General features: G+C 39.5%; 3 protein-coding genes across 11 annotated transcripts; all 3 read right to left on the bottom strand.

Moving 5' to 3' along the window:
* Positions 1–211: 211 nt before the first annotated feature.
* Positions 212–5,521, bottom strand: LOC120785919 (zinc finger protein with KRAB and SCAN domains 5-like). Of its 6 annotated transcripts, none has more exons than XM_040120904.1 (8): positions 5,272–5,521; positions 3,929–4,226; positions 3,695–3,793; positions 2,812–2,964; positions 1,963–2,088; positions 1,748–1,780; positions 1,286–1,456; positions 212–1,190 (listed from the first exon to the last, which is right to left on the bottom strand). In XM_040120904.1, exons 2-8 carry the CDS (start codon positions 4,140–4,142, stop codon positions 442–444), a joined length of 1,545 nt encoding a protein of 514 aa, XP_039976838.1. In that variant the 5' UTR covers positions 4,143–4,226; positions 5,272–5,521; the 3' UTR covers positions 212–441. The 6 variants fall into 6 exon arrangements, with proteins under 6 accessions (XP_039976838.1, XP_039976840.1, XP_039976839.1 ...); XM_040120906.1 differs by having other exon boundaries at positions 1,304–1,456; XM_040120905.1 differs by having other exon boundaries at positions 3,695–3,790.
* A 188-nt stretch (positions 5,522–5,709) lies between these two features.
* Positions 5,710–8,699, bottom strand: LOC120786047 (progranulin-like). Its single transcript, XM_040121095.1, has 6 exons — positions 8,559–8,699; positions 8,070–8,219; positions 7,660–7,962; positions 7,324–7,497; positions 6,549–6,692; positions 5,710–6,306 (listed from the first exon to the last, which is right to left on the bottom strand). The coding sequence occupies exons 2-6, from the start codon at positions 8,217–8,219 to the stop codon at positions 6,178–6,180; spliced, it is 900 nt and encodes a 299-aa protein (XP_039977029.1). The 5' UTR covers positions 8,559–8,699; the 3' UTR covers positions 5,710–6,177.
* A 1,110-nt stretch (positions 8,700–9,809) lies between these two features.
* Positions 9,810–18,863, bottom strand: fam133b (family with sequence similarity 133 member B). Of its 4 annotated transcripts, none has more exons than XM_040120855.1 (11): positions 18,560–18,863; positions 17,573–17,670; positions 14,321–14,399; positions 13,939–14,058; positions 13,819–13,851; positions 13,562–13,633; positions 12,703–12,801; positions 12,481–12,522; positions 12,257–12,346; positions 10,694–10,744; positions 9,810–10,516 (listed from the first exon to the last, which is right to left on the bottom strand). In XM_040120855.1, the coding sequence occupies exons 1-11, from the start codon at positions 18,581–18,583 to the stop codon at positions 10,421–10,423; spliced, it is 804 nt and encodes a 267-aa protein (XP_039976789.1). In that variant the 5' UTR covers positions 18,584–18,863; the 3' UTR covers positions 9,810–10,420. The 4 variants fall into 4 exon arrangements, with proteins under 4 accessions (XP_039976789.1, XP_039976787.1, XP_039976791.1 ...); XM_040120853.1 differs by having other exon boundaries at positions 12,254–12,346; positions 18,560–18,862; XM_040120857.1 differs by having other exon boundaries at positions 12,481–12,519; positions 18,560–18,859.
* Between the last annotated feature and the right edge of the window lie 210 nt (positions 18,864–19,073).

Here is a 19,073-nt window from a genome sequence, read left to right as displayed (position 1 = left end):
ATTTATATGATTTTTTTTATAGTTACAAAAAGATACATAATTCCTTGAACTTGAATTTAGATCAGGTTTCGTTAGGTCCTGGGGCTGATGGTTACTGCACTGCATTTACATCAGTTGATGTTCAAATCTATTTGGTGTTGTTGTATCCACCTAAAAAAACCCTTTCACTACCAAAATGCTGATTTATGAAAAAAATACACACAGGGAAGTTTTTTTTTATTGTAAGACTACAAAATTTAATGATATGAATACAATGATTTACAATGAACTATAAATATTAACTGAATGCCCCACACTATGACTGAGTATTTCTCCCATTAGTACAACACCGGACTGGCATCTCCCAAGTAGCAGATTTTACTGTAGTGGATCAGATTCCAATAATCACAGCAGGTTTTGATGCATTTATGACACTTTTAGGATTTTTCCCATCCGGGGTTTTTAAGCTGATGACGTGACATTTAAACCCTTTGGCCTGTGAAATCTCCTATGCCGTTTCAGACGGGAATTACTCGAAAATTGTTTTCCACAAATTCCACATTTGTTTCTCTTTGTGTGGCTTTGTAGGTGGTGGACTAAACTCTCTGTAGACTCTAAATGTTTTCCACAGATTCCACAAATAAGGATTTTGTCCACCGTGTGTGTTTGCGCATGTGTCCTCAGTGTGTACATGTAATGGAAAATCTTTCCACATGATTTACAACAATGAGGACCTGCGGGATTCTGATTGGCAGATAACTGTGTTGATTTCTTTATATTTAAACTACTGGGGGGTAAAGATCTCTTCACATGCAAATTCTTCTTTGAATTGAGTGCCTTTAAACGTGAACAAGTTGTATGCTTCCTCTTCCACTCCTCAGTCTCGCTGATGCTTCCATTCTCAGTGACAGCACTGCCTCCAGTGGTGTGCTGAGAGCCCCCAGCTGGCTGCCATATTTCACCAACCCCACTGTCAGGCTGCGTTTCCAGGGGTCGAGTTGAAGAATTAGGAAGAGGATGCCCCTTGCTGCTTTGCACACAGTTGATTTCACCAATATCTTGGATAAAACTGTCCACACAGACGATGCTGAAGGCAGAGTCTTGGGTGCGATCTGCCTCCGGACATTTTTCTCCCACTTGACTGTTACCTTTTTTTATCAGCTCACCTTTGATCTGTAGTTGCTCTGAATGCTGAAACTCCAGATGACTCACTGAGGATCAGGGTAAAAAATATTCACTTTTTTGTATCACAAGCTGTCACATGGGTTGTACAAACTGATTGCAGTGAAGGTGAAGTTCAGTTTACCATGCTCTTCCGCCAGACCTTGTCTCCACATTTCCTCTTCCTGTTCTTCTTTGACTTGAAATAGCAGTGAAGCCTGTTGGTCGTCCTGGTCCAGACTGCCAGGCTCCTGCTGACACCAGGGTTTAGGACTCAGGGGGACCTCCTCCTCACAGACAGAGGGCTGATCGATTTCTGGGGCGGGGGGAACATAGCAAAGTATTTTATGTTGAAAGACTGCCAAATATGTGTTTCTTTCCTTTAATACTCCATCAAACCATTTATTCAGTCTCAGTAAATGCGAATGTGTGGCAGCTACCACCTTTAGTGCCTACCAACCCAGCACTTTTCACTGAAAAATACACTTTTTTTTTTTTTTTTAAATAAAAGGAGCAGACTAGTTTATGCTGATTTTATGCTTCCACATATCCAAAAAATATGGGTGTGTGAACAAACTTAGGGGCATCAGACATATTGTCAACTAACCTTCATCTTGGCTTTGCTGCAGTATTATATAACCTGTAAAGTAAAAAGATACAGAAGCCAATATATGGTCAGTGGAAAATTACAACATAACCATTATTATTATTAGTGGTGGCACTATTACACAGCAGTAACTTAAAGCAGAACAGATACATGCTTTTACAACAAAACAAATGTAATGGTATAAAGTCACGAGAATGCCAGGGAACTGTACATACCATGTTGTTTCGATATGTGACCCTCAAAGTTACATTTCCGATAAATGATCTTTTTGCAATATGGGCAGTGCCAGTGACTTCTTCCCTGGATTCTGTCTTTGCACATACATGGTACCACAAATCTTTCTGAAAAAAGAGAAGATAGCCCACTGACTACTAGCACACAACTTACGTGGCTGGACGCCTTACAAGAAAACTGTTTTAGCAAATTGCCACACAATGCAATTCCGCTAGCATACTTGAAAATTGCTCAGCTAAGGTGATCCATTATTGCACACACACAGTTGACTTTTATTTTTACAATTTTTAAAATCAGTAGCTGGGTTTGAAAAGTTTCCGGAGTAGTGTGGCTATGACACCCGAGATTTAAGAGGGAAAAACTCTGCATTAATGAGCTATTTCTTTCAAAAAAATAAAACTGAGAAGACAACAATCTTTACACCAGCAATCAGGCACATCAATCTGAAAGACTTGGACTTTAGTGACATTAACTGAAACAAGTGACCTGGAAAGAAAATGCATTTATCAATCTAAAAAGCTATTGTGTGTTTTGGAAATTGTCTGGACGTGATATCAAGTATAAATGTTTTTTGGTAAATGGACTAAAACATGCAAAAACGCCAGTATGGTCCTTTAAGTTGTTCTGCTTTGATCAGTCAGCCACAGCATCCAACAGGATACAATAAAATACTACCCTCATTCATGTTCAAATACTATTTATGAAGTTCTCACAGTGAAACTAAACAAGACAAAAGTGATAACAAACTTCTCTGATACAGAATTTTAGTCCTCGATTGTGTGCTTAAGAGCTCAGGTTAATGTTTTGATTTTGATGCCAAAAAATCTTACCAGTGCCATCCTCAGTAAAATGAACGGCAAACAGATAATGCCTTCTCATCAGATGTGTCTCAGTGGCCTGAATTCTCTTGAGGCAGTAGGGACAGTTGTCACTGGCTGCAACCTTTAAAAAGTCGGTGCGTGAGGTGAAGACACACTGCAAGTCTTGAAAAAAAAAAAGACTTAATTTAGTGTGTCTAATTCAGTGAACAGGCTGAAGTCAACAGGATCATGTTTTTACAATGAAATGACTGACTTGGCACGTCACACTTGGTGGTTACTGGTGCCCATGTTGGAGGAGACCACTTCATTAACCATTTAATAACATTTTGTTGAGCTCCACAAAGGAGCTTAATGAGTTAATTTTACTGAAGAGGAGAACTTATTGTCAAGGCCAGTTTATACTTCTGTGTAGAATCGACGCCGTAGGTATGGTGTAGCCTCGTATTCAACACCATCGCCTAAGCTGTGGCCTGAAGTGCGCCTCCCTAGAAATCTAACTACATGTCGCGGCGACGCAGACCGCAACAACTGTGATCAGTCCGCTCGTCCACGTCTCTCAGTGGCCGGACAAGCACAGAAATGTCTTCGCTGTTTTCTGCGTTGCAGTAATCTAAAAAAAAAAAAAAGAACTGTTGTTCAGCATTTATTAGCTCAACACGATCCACTCAGTTTCAGTTGCCACTGTTTGAAGTACACGAAGAAACTCAACACAGTGGCATAGAAACCTCACCACTAACTAGCGCTTTGGTGGTGTAATTGCAGAGTGACCCAGACACACCAGTGCACAAGTAAAAATGCTCACAGCGGCGTAGCCCACTTGCATAGGCTACCGCGTAGGCTCTGCGTTGATCCTACGCGCAAGTATAAATTGGCCTTTAAGTGCAAGTCCTACCACTGGGATGGCAGGAAGTTTCTCTGGCCTTGCGGGCAGAACTTGAATCCAATGCACCTGGGCTAGCTGCAGCAGGGGTACTTTTGTTGGCATGACCTGCTGCAGAGAAAAGAACAGAACAAAACAGGTTTGAACTAAGGACTGAGAGCCTGAATATACTGAGAGAAACCACAGCAAAAAAACAAAACAAAGCTAGACTATATAAAAATCGTCGCCATTTTCAGGTGGCATTACCATCATTCAAAATGATTGCCATTTTTCCTCCTGATGAGCAGGACAACGGTGTCCCAGAAAACAGAAGAACATCAGCTCGTTTTGGCAATATCGGTGCTGGTCCTGACATTGATGAGCTAGTGAAAGGGACCACGATACGAGGACATGGACACAGTCTTGGCGTGCCAGCGGGCTGTCGCCTGCGGCCGGCAGCTGCCACCCCTCTGCGACACATCGTTGTGAGTGACGTGCCAGTACGCCATGATCGCAGCTGCCAAAATTGAAAGCACTGCTTCAAACATAGCAACTGTTGTCCTCTCTGACATGGGGAAACATTGATGTTAATGCAAATGAGTGGTATAACAGATTTCTGTCTGAATAATCAGCATGTCAACAGACCCTTTTTGTCTTTTTTTTTTACAGCAGTCATTTTGACTTGTGCTAGTAGAAAAAGCACACGTGTTACTATTAACCCAGTAAGCCATGACAGCGAGACACAACACCAGGACCCTGACATTAAAGCAGCTAACCGGAATACTACGACTGTGACATGTCAAAGTGTCGCCTGTGGGAAAAAAAGGCCTATTGAAAGGCGAGACATCTTACTCACATCTTTCTGTATCTTTAGGGGTTCTATATTGTCTTTTCCTTCACACATTACCATTTAATAAGTGGGATAGACTATGACTATGCTAATTGAAGTAAGCAACGTAAAAAAAAAAAAAAAAAATGTTAGTGATAAATGTTATAAGCTTTACTGTTAATTAAACATGCTACAGTCTTTCTGTGCTTGAGTGCCAAAATGGAGTTGTGATTCAAGCAGCTTTTGGCATGCTACTGTTGCTTTGAGTGGTACATCAGATTCTAACTTCACACAGTAATACCACCGCCGATCCGCTACTTCAGTAAAAAGGACTACATTGGAACTTCTCCAAAACTGGAAGAGCGAGTTTAAACGTGTTTTTGAATGTGTTTCTTTAAAAAGGTAACCTGGCGCCTCCAGCACAACCACAGTTTGTTATTTGGGCTAACATTAGGCCAAAATGCAGAAAGAAATAACACCATTAGACGTTTGATATCATCTGCAGTGTTGTCAGGAAATTCATGAAGCAACTTTAAACCGGTGGGTGACAACCGTTTGGACCGTGTCGGGGGGCTAGCAGTTTCGGGAGGCCAGAAAAAGAGGTGAGGGTCCCCAGCGGTGTTGTGTTTTGCTAGCGGGGAGAGGAGCACCGCGTCCGGCTAAAGTGGGCAACGGTAAATTTCGGGATCCGGGGTCAAAACATTTCTTGAACTTCTAGTGAGTCAGTTTCCGTCGGTGTAAAGTGGCACGGGTATCGCGAGTGTCGTTCGGATGGACCAACCTCCTGTCTGTGTTAACTTGGATTTGAGGATAATGTCCAGCAGAGAGCGGTGGCGGTCGTTTTCCTCCTTCAAACGGGAAGCCTGCTCCTCGTAATCCGTTATCGTTTTTTCAATAGCACCTAGTATTTCAGATGCAGCAGCCCGCAGCCGCCCGGAGACGAACACTTTGAGGTCTTCGATCTGACTCATCTCTCCGCCATCAATACACGCTACCTTCACCCGGAACCATATACACGGGGAACCAGTGGAAGTGAGTTAGTCGGAATGAAAAGGAAATTTCCGTTTGTTACTTTAAAAAATAAAAGGCCTGTGGTTAGTTTAGTTTTGATAATAATTTGCAACAGACAGGTTATGGCCGCATAAGACATCAGAGTAGGTGAAAAACATTTCACTCACATCTTTTTTTTTTTAATTTAAAAATTTTATTTTTTTTTCCTCACTAGAAAAGATCATGAAATGATTTAAGCTTGGCATTAAAGTTCCCCATTCACCGGCTGTATATATGAAAAATAAAAATAAAAATTCCGGTTAAGCATCTTCACCACATTTACTAAACCACTGCATTGCTGGATTTAATCTAGTAATGTGAATGTTGTTGCAGGAAATACGTTTCAAAAAATAACGCGATAAGACTGAAAATGAATGTTGATATCAAATCATTTCTGAGCACCAAACATACAGTACCATTCATCCGAAACAGAATAGACAATGAATAACAGGAAGAATCTTAAGAGCAGACTATTGATCCATGGAGTTGTCCATGGAGAGTAAACCTGAATCCGTCCAGTTTCTGTTCACTTTCTTTACTGAGGCTACAAAGCATTGTTACATTTTATCTGAAATGTGGACCAAAATAATGAAGAAAAAATGATGACAAAACGGTCACAGTGTAATTTGACATGTCCTCAGTCTGTTATTGCATGTTCCTGTGTTCCTGAGGGGACCTGAGAGTAGAATCTTCTGCATGTCAAGGAGGAGGGCTCGCAGGTATATCCATACTGACAGCAGTGCTGACCATCTGTGCAACACTGGCCCTGAAATCAGTACAAGTCTCGGTGTTAGATCAAAATACTGACTAGCAAATGACCGTATTAAACAGTGATAAGCATGTACATGTCAGAACACAGACATTCAGCCTTATGTAAGCTGCATCACTTTGAACCATTTACCTTCAGATCCCTGTGCCATTGTTTCTTCCTATCTTTAATATTTGATAACCCTTCTTGAGCCAAATCTAAATATTGTGTAACAGTTGCACAAAACGCACAATCCATACCAGTGGGTAGGGGCAGCACTTCCACTGGCCCGTGGATCCCTTGCAGCAAGTTGTCCCTTGTGAGCAGTAAAACTCAGAATTACAGCGAATGACTAGAGCGTTGGGGGCGCCGCCACTGGCCTCTGTTAGAGCTGCCATAGGTTTCTGAAAAGTAAATACAAACTGACGATTATACTCTTATCTAAATATTTAATCATAAATATATATTTTTTATTTTATAGGTAAAAAAACCTCTTTTTGGGTAAATGATAGACCTTCAAAGCCCCTAAAAAACTGGCTTACAATTTTAAGCATTTCTTTATAACATTAAATATTCATAATTAAGCAACAAAAAGTTCAATCTGCATTAACAGATTTCTTTGGCCACCGAGGGGCAGCAGAAATAAGCTGTAAACATGACACCGACATATCAAAGTCTCTTTAGTTCATATTGTTAACTTGTTAGTGCAGTTACTTATTTACACATCCAGCAGTAACAGGAGTAACGTGAGCATTCATTTGGAGTTGTGTTTCCGGCCACCTGACTTGACCCCCGCTCAAAACGAAACAAAAATGAAAATGAGAAATATCCCATGTGAAATAACCAAAAGTGTTCAAACTTTGCCAGAAGATTGTGTGTTCATGTAGGACACCATTGCTTATGGTAAGAAACTGATTGAGAAAATAGGTTTTTCAGGGATTTTAAAACTTTTTCTCAATAGATTCATTCATTCAGAGAACTAATCCCAGCATACATCACATATAGGAAGGTAGAAATAGTGTGATATGTCCTGACCTCCTGAGGGCTGGCTTTGTCTTCAGAAGATGAAATGAGAGAGGCAGGGACTGACGACAGAACTTGTTTGGGGGTGAGGGGATATCTCAGGCTTTCCCTCACACAGTATGTGTAAGTGAGGTCACAGTCGTAGCCATACGGACAACAGTGGTAGCCATCCAGACAGCACATGCCCTACGAGGGCATTTAATGCAATGATCAATACAAACTAGCACCGGTAAAACAATTCAGAAAACTGAGTTGCAAGCTTTGAGTTAATGTCATGTCAGCAGTTTATAAAAAGAATTTCATCACAGTCATTAGTCTTATTGCACAAGAGAACGCGGGTCAACTCACAGGAGAGTACGGGCAACAGAACCAGGTGCCTTTTGGGTGTCTGCAGCAGGTAGTGCCAGTGGGACAAATGTAATAGTTGTCGCAGTAGACAACTGCACTCTTTTTTTGCTCTGGGATATGATTGCTTTTGAGGTCCTGAAGGGGAGCTACGGTTAGAACAGGAGGGTGTGGGTCCTCGGCAGCCTCCTTCTTCACCAGGGGTGTATTCATCCATTGCTGGTTCGCTTTCTCACACATCTGGGTGAGGAGGTTACAACGAAACCCTGAAGGGCAGCAGTGGGCCAGGTCAGAGCAGCACACAGCCTGGAGACGCACATGAGTACAGACAGGCAGAGAATTAGTAGGAATTAATGGCACCAGTTTTCCAGACCAAAATCTCGGTCTTAACTGTGTGGATTCCTCTGACTTACATTTGGATATGGACAGCAGCTATATCCATGCTTGGTCAAACAGCAGGTAGCATCATTAGAGCAGACATTCCCGTCAAGACATGTGATGGAGCAGGACGCAAAGTCCCACACAAACACCCCAATTAACAGCCACAGTGTGATCCTCAGCATCTGCAGAAGAAGGTATTAACATGATGTTTATTTGATTCAGTTAAATGTGATACATATGTGCAGTTTCAGAAAAAAAATCTCCATGAAAACAATGACATGAAAACAGATTTTCATTAAAGTCAGATTTTTTAACTTAAATGTAAAATCGTTACCAAAAGTTTTTTCACTCTGTTTCATTTAATCGTGCACTAAAAGCTTCCTGTTCTCTAGAGCAGCCTCACTGAACAGTTATTAAGTAGCAGTTCTGACTGTTTATTAAAACACTATTCTGGTTGCACTTAAACCAAGAAAGAACTTGATGCCGATTCACTGTTTTTTATTTGATTATTGATTTCTTACCTTCAGCCAGTGAAGTGATTCAACAGCTTCCTGTCATGCGTCTCACACTTCCCCTGAGCTGAACAACAGACACACTGCTCTTTATATTGCAGGTTACACCCTCCTACTGAATAAAAGCTGAAAGCCAGTCTCACACATATCACAACGCTGTGTCCTCTGAATGTCAGATTAGGACAGTCAAAGTTCACACCCATTTTCTGAGGATTTGGGTAATCATTGTGTAAGGCTGCAAACAGATTTATATATATATATATATATATATATATATATATATATACACACACACACACACACACACACACACACACACACACAGGTCTAGGATTAACTATGGTTGCATTTACAACCTCACATTAACCTTTGGTATCATCACAGTTTTAGTCACAAGACATGCCTGTAAAGCCTCACTCAAAAACAACGATGCTACATGGCACAGACTTTTATTTTAAAAGCAATACGTAGGCTGAATTTTTACAAACTTTTTTTTTAGAGACTTTTTTAATCCAAAATGGATAGAGATGACAAAAAACAAGTTTAAGAAATTAACCTTTTTTTTGGGAGTTTTATCAGTAACAGTATGTAATTATGTGCATTAACTCTACTACTTTCTACAATACATTCTAGATGGAAATAGTATATTTTTTACTCTACTGCATTAACTATCTTATTTCAGTACTGTTACATATGTTTTAAACACAAGCATTTTATTTGCAAAAGATCATTTTTGCATGTAGTATACTATACTTTACTTAAGGAAAGTACCTGTGTTCTTTCTTCCAACACTGAATAGATATAGTTAATTAAAAAAAAAAAAAAGTACATTACTTCACTTGTTAGTCAAAAATACTTAAGCCATAACAGATTAGTAGGGAACATAATGGGACATATGTTACTGATATAATTTAAACAAAACAACTAGGTCTATGAACCTCTCCTAGTGGTAAAGTAATAAAAACTCATCGTCACATAATTATTGTTTGATCTTATAACATTTTAGTCCGATATGCTGCAGTTCAAATGTAGACTGTACAGTGCGAAACTGCAAAGGAAAATGGAATAGCCAGAGTGAGGGTTTCTGCATACCTACTGTGTTTGTTACAGTGCTGCTGACCGTGGCTTCAGTTTTAAGGAAGGAAGATTGCAAAAATAGATTTGTAACCGTTTGATATTAAAAAAAGTCGTTAGGGTAACAGGAGAAGCAAATAAGAGTGGGTGCAGGTCTCACAATAAAGTTGTAACAAGTAACATCAATAAAGGCTAAAACAATACTTTATTAATGAATTGCCATTCTTTATACATTTACACTGCAGTGTAACAATTCATCTAACTGAACAATTATCCCTTGTATAAATGTTGACTGTGCAGCTCACATTTCATATCACAAGTCCAACTTCAATATGAGGCTGGCGAGACATCGGGTCTACATGCATGACAACGGCACTAGCATATTAGCCTCGTCTAGCAACTAGAAATGCAAGATTTCAGGTATGAAGCAGATGGAGCAACTCCTAGAGGGCCAGCATACTGAAGGCGAAAGCGAGTGCCAGTCACACTCCAATCTCCAAGACGAGCCGGAAAAGAAAGATGTGGAATTCACTCCAGTCCTGTTGCTGACTGTAACTCAAGGAACAATCGTTAAAAAAAGCATGGTGATAAAAGTCAACAAAAGATATGTACCGGTAGTTGCCACTTAGAGGGATGGGTTCCTCCCTCATTTTCACCCCAGCATTACAAGTCTGTAGGTCTCCTTGATCAAGTGTGATGACCGCAGCTGGATGGGAGAAGTTTTTGGTGGTCAAAGGCAAAAAATAGCACTACTAGTGATCTGCCGGGAGGCTGAGAGAACCGTAAAGCGATGGTTGTTAGTCGAGCTCTGAGTCCGACTGAGATGCTGACTTCTTTTTCTTTTTTCTGCCGTGTTTCTTATGCTTCTTTTTCCTCTTCTTCTTGGATTTGTCCTGAGAATGTAAAGCAAATTACATTTAGCGAGTGATGCATCTTTTTCTTTTGCATCAAGCATTCACTTCACAGATGGATCAACAATACTGGTTTGTTAGGGGGTGTAGCCATGCAATTTTTATGTTAGTGAATTTCTGGCAGAGTAGACACACAAAGACATATTGCAAAGTGCTCACTGTGATTTTCTCCTTTTCCTCGCTACTTCTCTTTTTCTTCTTGGCTTCAGCCTATGAGTGGAGAAAAGTTGAAATGAGACCATGGAAACAGGGAAGTCTTGAGCTATACCCAATTCTAAAAAGTTCATGTAACATTGTTTCACAATAATGGCGTTCCTACAAGCATCTGCAAAGGCACAAGCTGAATAGATCAACACATTTCTACACCTGACCAAGCTCCTAAGATAAACGGTTTCCGAGCCAAATCGTTTGTTTCAAAAACTGTTGAGCAAAAACTGGTTAGCATGCCCAGTTGATGAAAAAAGTAATGAAAATGTCTTCATGGCATACTTGAGAAAAAGAGGACATTAAAACTGAGTTTGAAATCTCCATGTTATTGTTGATGAAAAAGATGCCACGTCCATGCACTGACACATAGAATTCAGGTTGAAGTTATAACAACTGGATACTACATTTTCCCTCTGTAGCAGAGTTGCTGTGTTATCATTGCAGGAGCTGCATTTACAGTGTACATTCCCAGCGCTTGGCTAATGCGAGGTGATGGCAGATAAAATGGATGATGGGCTTGGTAGGAAAAACTGGCTGATATTTAGAGCCAACTGACTTATATAACACCATTTTCCTGATTGACACTTTTACCACCTTGCCTACACTCTTCACCGCTGTACTTGCTTGCTCACACTCTCTCGTTCACTCAGGGTGCTGCGTGCCTTAGAGCAACATGGGTTAAACCTGAGATAAAAATGAGGAACTCGATCTGAATGGGCCAACTTGAGGTCATGAGCTCCAGCTTGATATAGGCTGATCATGCATCAAACACCACCTTTCTGGTAAACAGGAGTTTGCATCACAGATGGAAACTTAATTAAATGATATTGTCATTTGAATGCAGTTTAACCGACTACCCCTGAAGAGCCACAGAACATCTGGATGAGTTAGAGAGCGAGTAACAGTATGGGGAGAATTAAAACTAAAGCTTAACTTTGTAAGTAACTGAGTGTAAGTGTATGGTTTGGCCAATAAAAAGTTTTTTTTTTTGCTTACTATAAAAGCATGCTTGATCGGCCAAAGGGCTAAAATGGTCAACGATAATGTTCAAGATAATGCTTAAGACCAAAATTACAAAAATATCAAGTGTCTTGCTGACTAAAAGTATACTATGAAATGTCTAATGCTCTCTTTGACTAAATATCTGAAGGCAGTGCTTGACTAAATCTGTCAAAGGCAGGAATACTTTCTGTGGTACTTGAGATGAGTTCCTTTCCCCAAATTTCAATTAAAAGAGGAACGAAGAGGTAAAAGAGGAACAAAGGGGGGAGAAAGCAGATGATGGCATAATAACTGATCTGCTTATTTGAGGAGGGGATTTCTATTAACCCCTTTATTCACTGCAAGTGGAACACCTGGCGTATTTATAATAAAAGTCTGTCACCTAACAGAGGCAGATAGAGAAAGAAATGCTTTGTTAAATGTTTCCATAATTTTCTTGTCCAGTGTTTAATCAAAACCTGTCCTGTCAATCTATCTCCCCTTCAACAACCATATATGAACAATACTTACTACCTCGTCACCCTCAGAGTCCGCAGAGGACTCTAAGGAGGAGTCTTTGTAACTGCGCTCGGCCTTCCTTTTTCTTCTGCGGCTCTTGTCATCCTGAGGGACACATGATTTGCAAGATGATATGCAATAACTTTGTATTTAAAAACATCACATATCTGTAGAAATAAACACAAGGTCAGCAAAATTATTACCATAAAAAAGCGAGTTGCTAAACAAGTATAAGTTACCTTATCCTTATCCCCTTCTTCCCTGATTCTTTTCTTTTTCTTCTTAGGGAAAAAAAAAACATTTAGATTAAACACTGTCTTTGAAAATAACTTAAGTCATTGTAGGACAGATGCATAACTGCAGACATTTAGTATCAGAACATACATTATTTAGTATCAGAACATACATACAAATGAGGTATGCCCATTATGCTGTTGAAAAAAAAAAAAAAAAAGAAAAACCTTGCTTTCAGCATCCGATTCTTCCTCTGAGCTTTCTGATACTCTCCTGGCCGATGACTTCTTTCTCTTCCGTTTTCTCTTCACACTCTTCTTTTCATCCTGTACACAAATAGAGATGCAATTAAACAATGCTGTGCTGCATGTAGAAAACAATCTTGTGAAGTTGAACAAATTTGCAGGATTGCTCGGGGAACAGATCAGCCTTTTTAAAACTGATCAGTTTGAGCTTTCTGATCAGTCATTAAACGTTAACCCATTTACTCCAGATATGCCAACTATCACAAACTACCATTGCTTTTTATTAAAACTCTGGAACCTATTCCTAGAATGAACCTACAACAAAGCAGTTGACAGTTTGATTCAATCAATCAATCAGTGTTGTGCGCCATCAAGCAGAGTAGGTTTAGCTCTTTTAAAAAAAAATTAAAAAAAAGGTTGCTTATTGTCTTTATTTCAGGAGGACTATGCCTCTAAATCGCAGCTGTTCAACTGTATGAGGTTCAGTATTGTGATAATGCTGGGGATGAAAAAGAGGTTCCCCAAATCCTATCCAAACCTTTCCTCATGCAACAAATTAAGTGTGACATACCTTTCTCCATAGATAGTACACAAAATACTTCAGGACTCTATACAAACCCATTAAAAGAAATGGGTTTGAAAATATACTATCAGAATGATTCAAACTGGGATTAAGAGCAAAAACAAACCTTGATCAGGACATCCCTACAATTTAGTTCATAGTCTTTGAAGTCTGAGGTGAGGTGTGTAAGATTGCAAAATGTTTTTCATCTTAACTGATTTGGAAAATAAACTTTTTTTTTTTTTTTAAAATCACACTCGAAAGTTTGGTCTGACTTACCTCATCTTCAGATTCTGAGGAGGAGCTGCTGGAGGAATCAGAACTCGATGAGGAGGAGGAAGATGAAGAATGCTTGACCAAAACACAATGAAAGCAGGGTTCATTAGACTTGAGGTTATTTGCTTGTTTGAAATGGGAACATTACATTTACAGGATTCAATGACAGACCATCTCAAAGAGCAAGCTATATGTGTATGCGTGTGTGAGGCAGTACTGTTGCACAGCTGGCCATTAATATACTGGAGGTCTCTCCTCACCCTGTTGGATTTCTTCTTCTCTTTCTTCTTTTTCTAAACACAAATGAAAAGTCAACATTAGTAAAGATGGGTTTTAAGAGTGAGATCATTCAAATATCTGATAATGGAGATATACTATACCTCTTTTTTCTCTTTCTTCTCCTCTTTTTCCTTGTCCGTGTTCTTTTTGTCTCTCTCTTTGTCCTTGTCACTTCCACCTAACAACTTCTCTCGGTTTTTTGCCAGTTCTTTCTTCCATCTCTGGGGGGGGGGCAAACAAACAGTAAATATTTTGAAAAAAAAAAAAAAAAAAAAGTATGAATGTACATCTACAATATTGCCAATTGCTCCCCATATGCAGCTACAACTTCATCAAGTATGAAGAAGAGTTTCATAGCACAGTTAAAGACTGCCATAACTGTCCACATTATTTTTGACATTCATAGCTGGGATTGAAAATAATGTGAGGAAAGATGGTGATCATTGTCGACCAATATGTCAAATCTACATGATACAAACATACCTCATTCATTTTATCCTCAAAGTCAGCCAGGGCTCGAGAGCCTTTCTTCTTCTTCTCTAACTGCTCCTTTAACTCTTCCCTAAATAATAGACAATAAATCAGGTGAAATATGAGTTATTATGTAAAATCTAAGCAGACATTTGGGAGGATCTTCATCTTAGCACTTTACTGTAAATTCCTGTTGATGAAAATGTGGTGGATCAGTTTGAAGCCAGTTAACAGCAAATGCATGACTCTGTGGCCGTATTTATTTCAAGTATTCCAGAGATTTTAGTTTGGTGCGTTTAATGAACGAAGATTCTTCTGTTTTCCAAATTGTTTCTTTTATAATAAACTTTAATTCCTTTAAGCCCTTTAACTAATATTGTTGTACCAGACATGGTACTTTATGTCCCTTTTACCTTTTAATATTGTAATCGAAAACACTTTGGTCTTTGCATAATGCAGAGGAACCATTCATACTGACAGTGGTGCGTGGCAAATAATGAGTTAAATGTGCCCTCTTGTGGCTAGTATTGGAGTTATTTTCATTGAGGACACCCCAATTATCAGAACTACAGTTGGTTCCATTAATATTTGGACAGTGATACAATTATTGAAATTTCGCCTCTGTACACCACCACATTGGATTTGAAACAAATGTGTCACTGTTTGAAACAATGCCATCGTTTAATTCAAGGGGTTGAACAAAAATATTGCATTAATGGTTTAGGAATTACAGCCACTTTTATACATAGTCCCTCATTCTCAGAGGCTCAAAAAGTAATAGGACAATTGACTGACAATCAGTTTCATGGGCAAGTGTGGCCCATTCCCTCATTATTTCATGACAAATTAAGCAGATCAAACATATGGAGTTGATTCCAAGTGTTGAATTTACATTTGGTAGCTGTTCATTGGAACTATCAATATGTTGTCCAAAGAGGTGTCGATGCAAATGAAAAATGTGGTATAGTCTTAAAAAGCAGGAATTCACTGGCGAGCTCAGCAACACCAAAAGGCCTGAAAGACCACCAAAGACAACTAAAGTGGATGATGGCAGAATTATTTCCTTGGTGAAGAAAAACCCCTTCACAACATCTATCCAGGTCAAGAACACTCTCGAGGTAGTAACACCACTGGTAACACTCAAGAACAGCAAGGCCAGATTAGACTTTGCCAGAAAATGTAAAAAAAAACCTGCCCGGTTCTGGAAACAAGATTGTTTGGACAGATGAAATCAAGATTAACTTGAATGATGAGAAGAGAACAGTATGGAGAAGGAAAGGAACAGTTCATGATCCAAAGCAAACCACATCATCTTTCAAACATGGTGGAGGCAGTGTTATGGCATCGGCATGTATGGCTGCCAATGGAACTGGGTCACTGGTGTTTATTGATGATGTGACTGCTGATTGAAGTAGCAGGATGAACTCTGAAGTGTAAAGGGCTATGCTATCTGCTCAGATTTAGCCAGATGCTGTAGAACTGATAGGACAGTGCTTCACAGTACAGATGGTTAATGACCCAAAAGCTACTGCGAAAGCAACCCAAGAGCTTTTCAAAGCAAAGACATGGAATATTCTTCAATGGCCAAGTCAGTCACCTGACCTAAACCCAACTGAGCATGTTTTTCACTTACTGAAGACAAAATTGAGGGAAGAAAGAGCCACAAACAAGCAGCAAATGAAGTCGGCTGCAGTGAAGGCCTTGCAAAGCATCTCAAGGAAGGAAACTAAGCATTTGGTGATGTCCATGAGTTGCAGACTTCAGGCAGTCATTGATTGCTAAGGATTTTCATCCAAGTATTAAAAATAATCCTTGAATCAAAGTTGAAAGTCCACACTTCAATCACATCTTGATGGCAAATCCATTGTGGTGGTGTACAGAGGGCAAAATTGTTTTTTAAAAAAAAAATTAGAAAAATGTGGCACTGTCCAAAAACTTATGGGCTCGAGTGAATATCATATATGACATTTTACAAGATAAGATTTTAGGTATCTAATATAGTGGTGAAAAGGTCAGCCTGAAAAAGCTCTGTAAACTTTAAATGTCATCCATATCATTGCAAATCCCTCTATTCCTGAGACAAACAAATTTACTTTCTGTAATACAACTGGAAGCTCTTTGCTTATAGAAGGCAAAATTATTTATCGACAGCGCTTTTTCTTGCTAGGTGATAGGCTTCTTGGGTAGACAAATGAATGTCAATACACACATAAAAGGGTTGGATGTTGGCAGTTGAATCTACATAATTTATAATCGATACATTGGGGCAATGAATGAACCGACCCCTAGTTCACACACAGCTATCAAATCACAGAGGACCTGCTTCTCTGCTCTGAATCCTCTAAGGCAGTGCTACATCCCTGTTGTGAGAGCACCCAGTACTTGAGTAATCCTGATGTTGCAACTATACTGACCCAAAAATCACTGGGTGCTGCACTCTTAAAAATGCGATAACCGTCACATTTTTACCGCTATGACACTGATTTTGAACAACCCAGTGTCACTCAAAGTCTCTGTGTAGGAAGACTGTAGGGATGGATCAAGTGCCTTTTAATCTGTTATGCTATGGTAATGATTACATGTGTTATTACATCAAACACAGATCAGAAAATCCCTCATTTATGTCAAGCAATCAGATATTATTCCAGTTAGAATGCTGAAAACCATTTTGTCTCTTGTAGCAAGTATCACTTGTCCTAAAAGCAACCCCAGTAATATGAAGCAACCCCTAAATAATATCGTATGAACAACAAAGTACAGACTTTTGCACCTAACAAGGATACCACAATGCTGCCTTACAGCAGACAACAATGCAGAGCTTCTTGTGCCATTTTTGAGACTTCTACTAATTACAGTTATTTTGCTGATAGGTTTATCACTGCATGCTTAGACTTAGACTGAACAAGCCTAATTGCTTAGTTTGCTGAATAAAACAAAACACACAACATTACAAAACCCACACACTCAATGAGTACAACCTACATCAATAAACTGTGGTCAATTTACTTTATCTTGAACAGTTTATCTATCGCAGCCCATTAGATATGATTCTGGCTATCTGTAGTGAGACCCGTGAACTAGAAAACTGCACCTGTTCCATACCAGTGTTTTTAAGTGCTACATGTGATAAAAGAAAGACTAGAAAGAATGCAAATAACATGGGAATACTGCTGTGAGCAAGATATCTGTCATTTTATCTTTTGCTACCGAAGAGCAAATATTTATGTCAGTGTATGCCATTGGGAAGGTCTGTCCTTTACTCACCATGTCGGTCGAGGTCTGCTTAAATAATCCTGTATGGTTGGTCCAGAGTTCTGTACTGGCCCCCTGGCCCGCGCAGCAGCAATGGGGTTAATATAAGCCTGACACACCAAACAGAGGAAGAAATTTTACACACCTATATTGGAGGTTAATTAAATACACTATAGATTAGGCACTAAGATTAAACAGTATGATGTGATATAGTGCTGCAGCACCACATAATGTATCCCCAATGTAAGGATAAAAATTTGATCAACACACCTCTAAAACAGTTTCAACAAAAACCGATTCTTGTAATATCACTGAAGATAGGATTAAAGCAGGTATGCTGAATTAGACCACAACAGTTTTAGTTAGGTGTACCTAATAAACTGTCAAAGGAGCTTATCTAACGCCCAAAATGTCAGCAAGCGATGCTATTGGCCTTATTAATAGAATAAATTAACATATGGGCAACAATGACAAGATGGTTAACTTTGCAAACCGCTAGCGTTAACCAAAAACACTGGGCTAGTAATAAGCCAAACAAGACGGTAACATCAGTTTTCCTTGTTGTTTGGTTCTTAATCTTAACACCCTGCTAGTGTTCAGGGGTGGATGTAGCCCCGAAGAGCTTCGACTAACACTGCGCAACATCACCATGTCAAAACATTCCCTAAAATGCTGTGAGCTAAAGTTAGCATTTACTGCTTGCGCAGCTCCAGTAGTGCTGCACGTTAGCCACATGCACCAAACCATCAAGACCCACACAATGCTACATCAATCGAAAAACATTTAGTTGCATTTCCAAATGAGATATGTTAACGTGTGGCTTAGGTGACCACTGTATAGGCCTGGCATCAGAGTACCTAGCGGAGGTATACATTAGCTGGCCAAGGCTAGCTGCTGCGCTAACGCTGTTTGTGTTTGTGTTTAGCCTAGCTCGCTTACCAAATGTAAGTGCTTATGGACAGTTTGCCAGTTTTACACCATTTGTGTAGCATAACTCACCACTCGATTGTCCCTCTTGCCCATGTGGAGTTAGTAATGAGGAGAAATGTCCGACAGATAGAACGCGATTAGTGTTACCTTGCTAACATTGACCTAGCCACATCAGGCTGGGTTAATGGAAACGCTACTTCTCTTCACTCTTCTTCGACTGCTGCTGCCGCGTCTTCTTCTTCTTTTTCTTTAAGGTTCTGCGGCAGCTAGCATCCCGGTGGTTGCATAACTGCCATCTTTTGGAGACAATTATTTCCTTCAAAGTCCCGTTCTCTGATTCTTTTTTCAGCAGCCCAGTCTCTTAAGTGTATTTATTGGCACTTTCTTTATGTATTGGAGTCTCTCCATACTCTGGTTCACAAACTAGGTTATTTATAGAGAAAAAAACTGACTATAATAGCACTGAAAACAAATTAATTAATACAAACATATTCATTTATTTAAAAAGGTATTTTTGTGCTAGTATGAAATAAAGGCAGAAAAGAGTGTTGCAGAAGGCAAGTATTAGAACAAACGGTTGCAT

The sequence above is a fragment of the Xiphias gladius genome, chromosome 24, assembly GCF_016859285.1.
Source record: "Xiphias gladius isolate SHS-SW01 ecotype Sanya breed wild chromosome 24, ASM1685928v1, whole genome shotgun sequence".
NCBI lineage: Eukaryota > Metazoa > Chordata > Actinopteri > Istiophoriformes > Xiphiidae > Xiphias > Xiphias gladius.
Note: the sequence above shows the minus strand (reverse complement) of the source record. Positions and strands in the feature narration are given on the sequence as shown.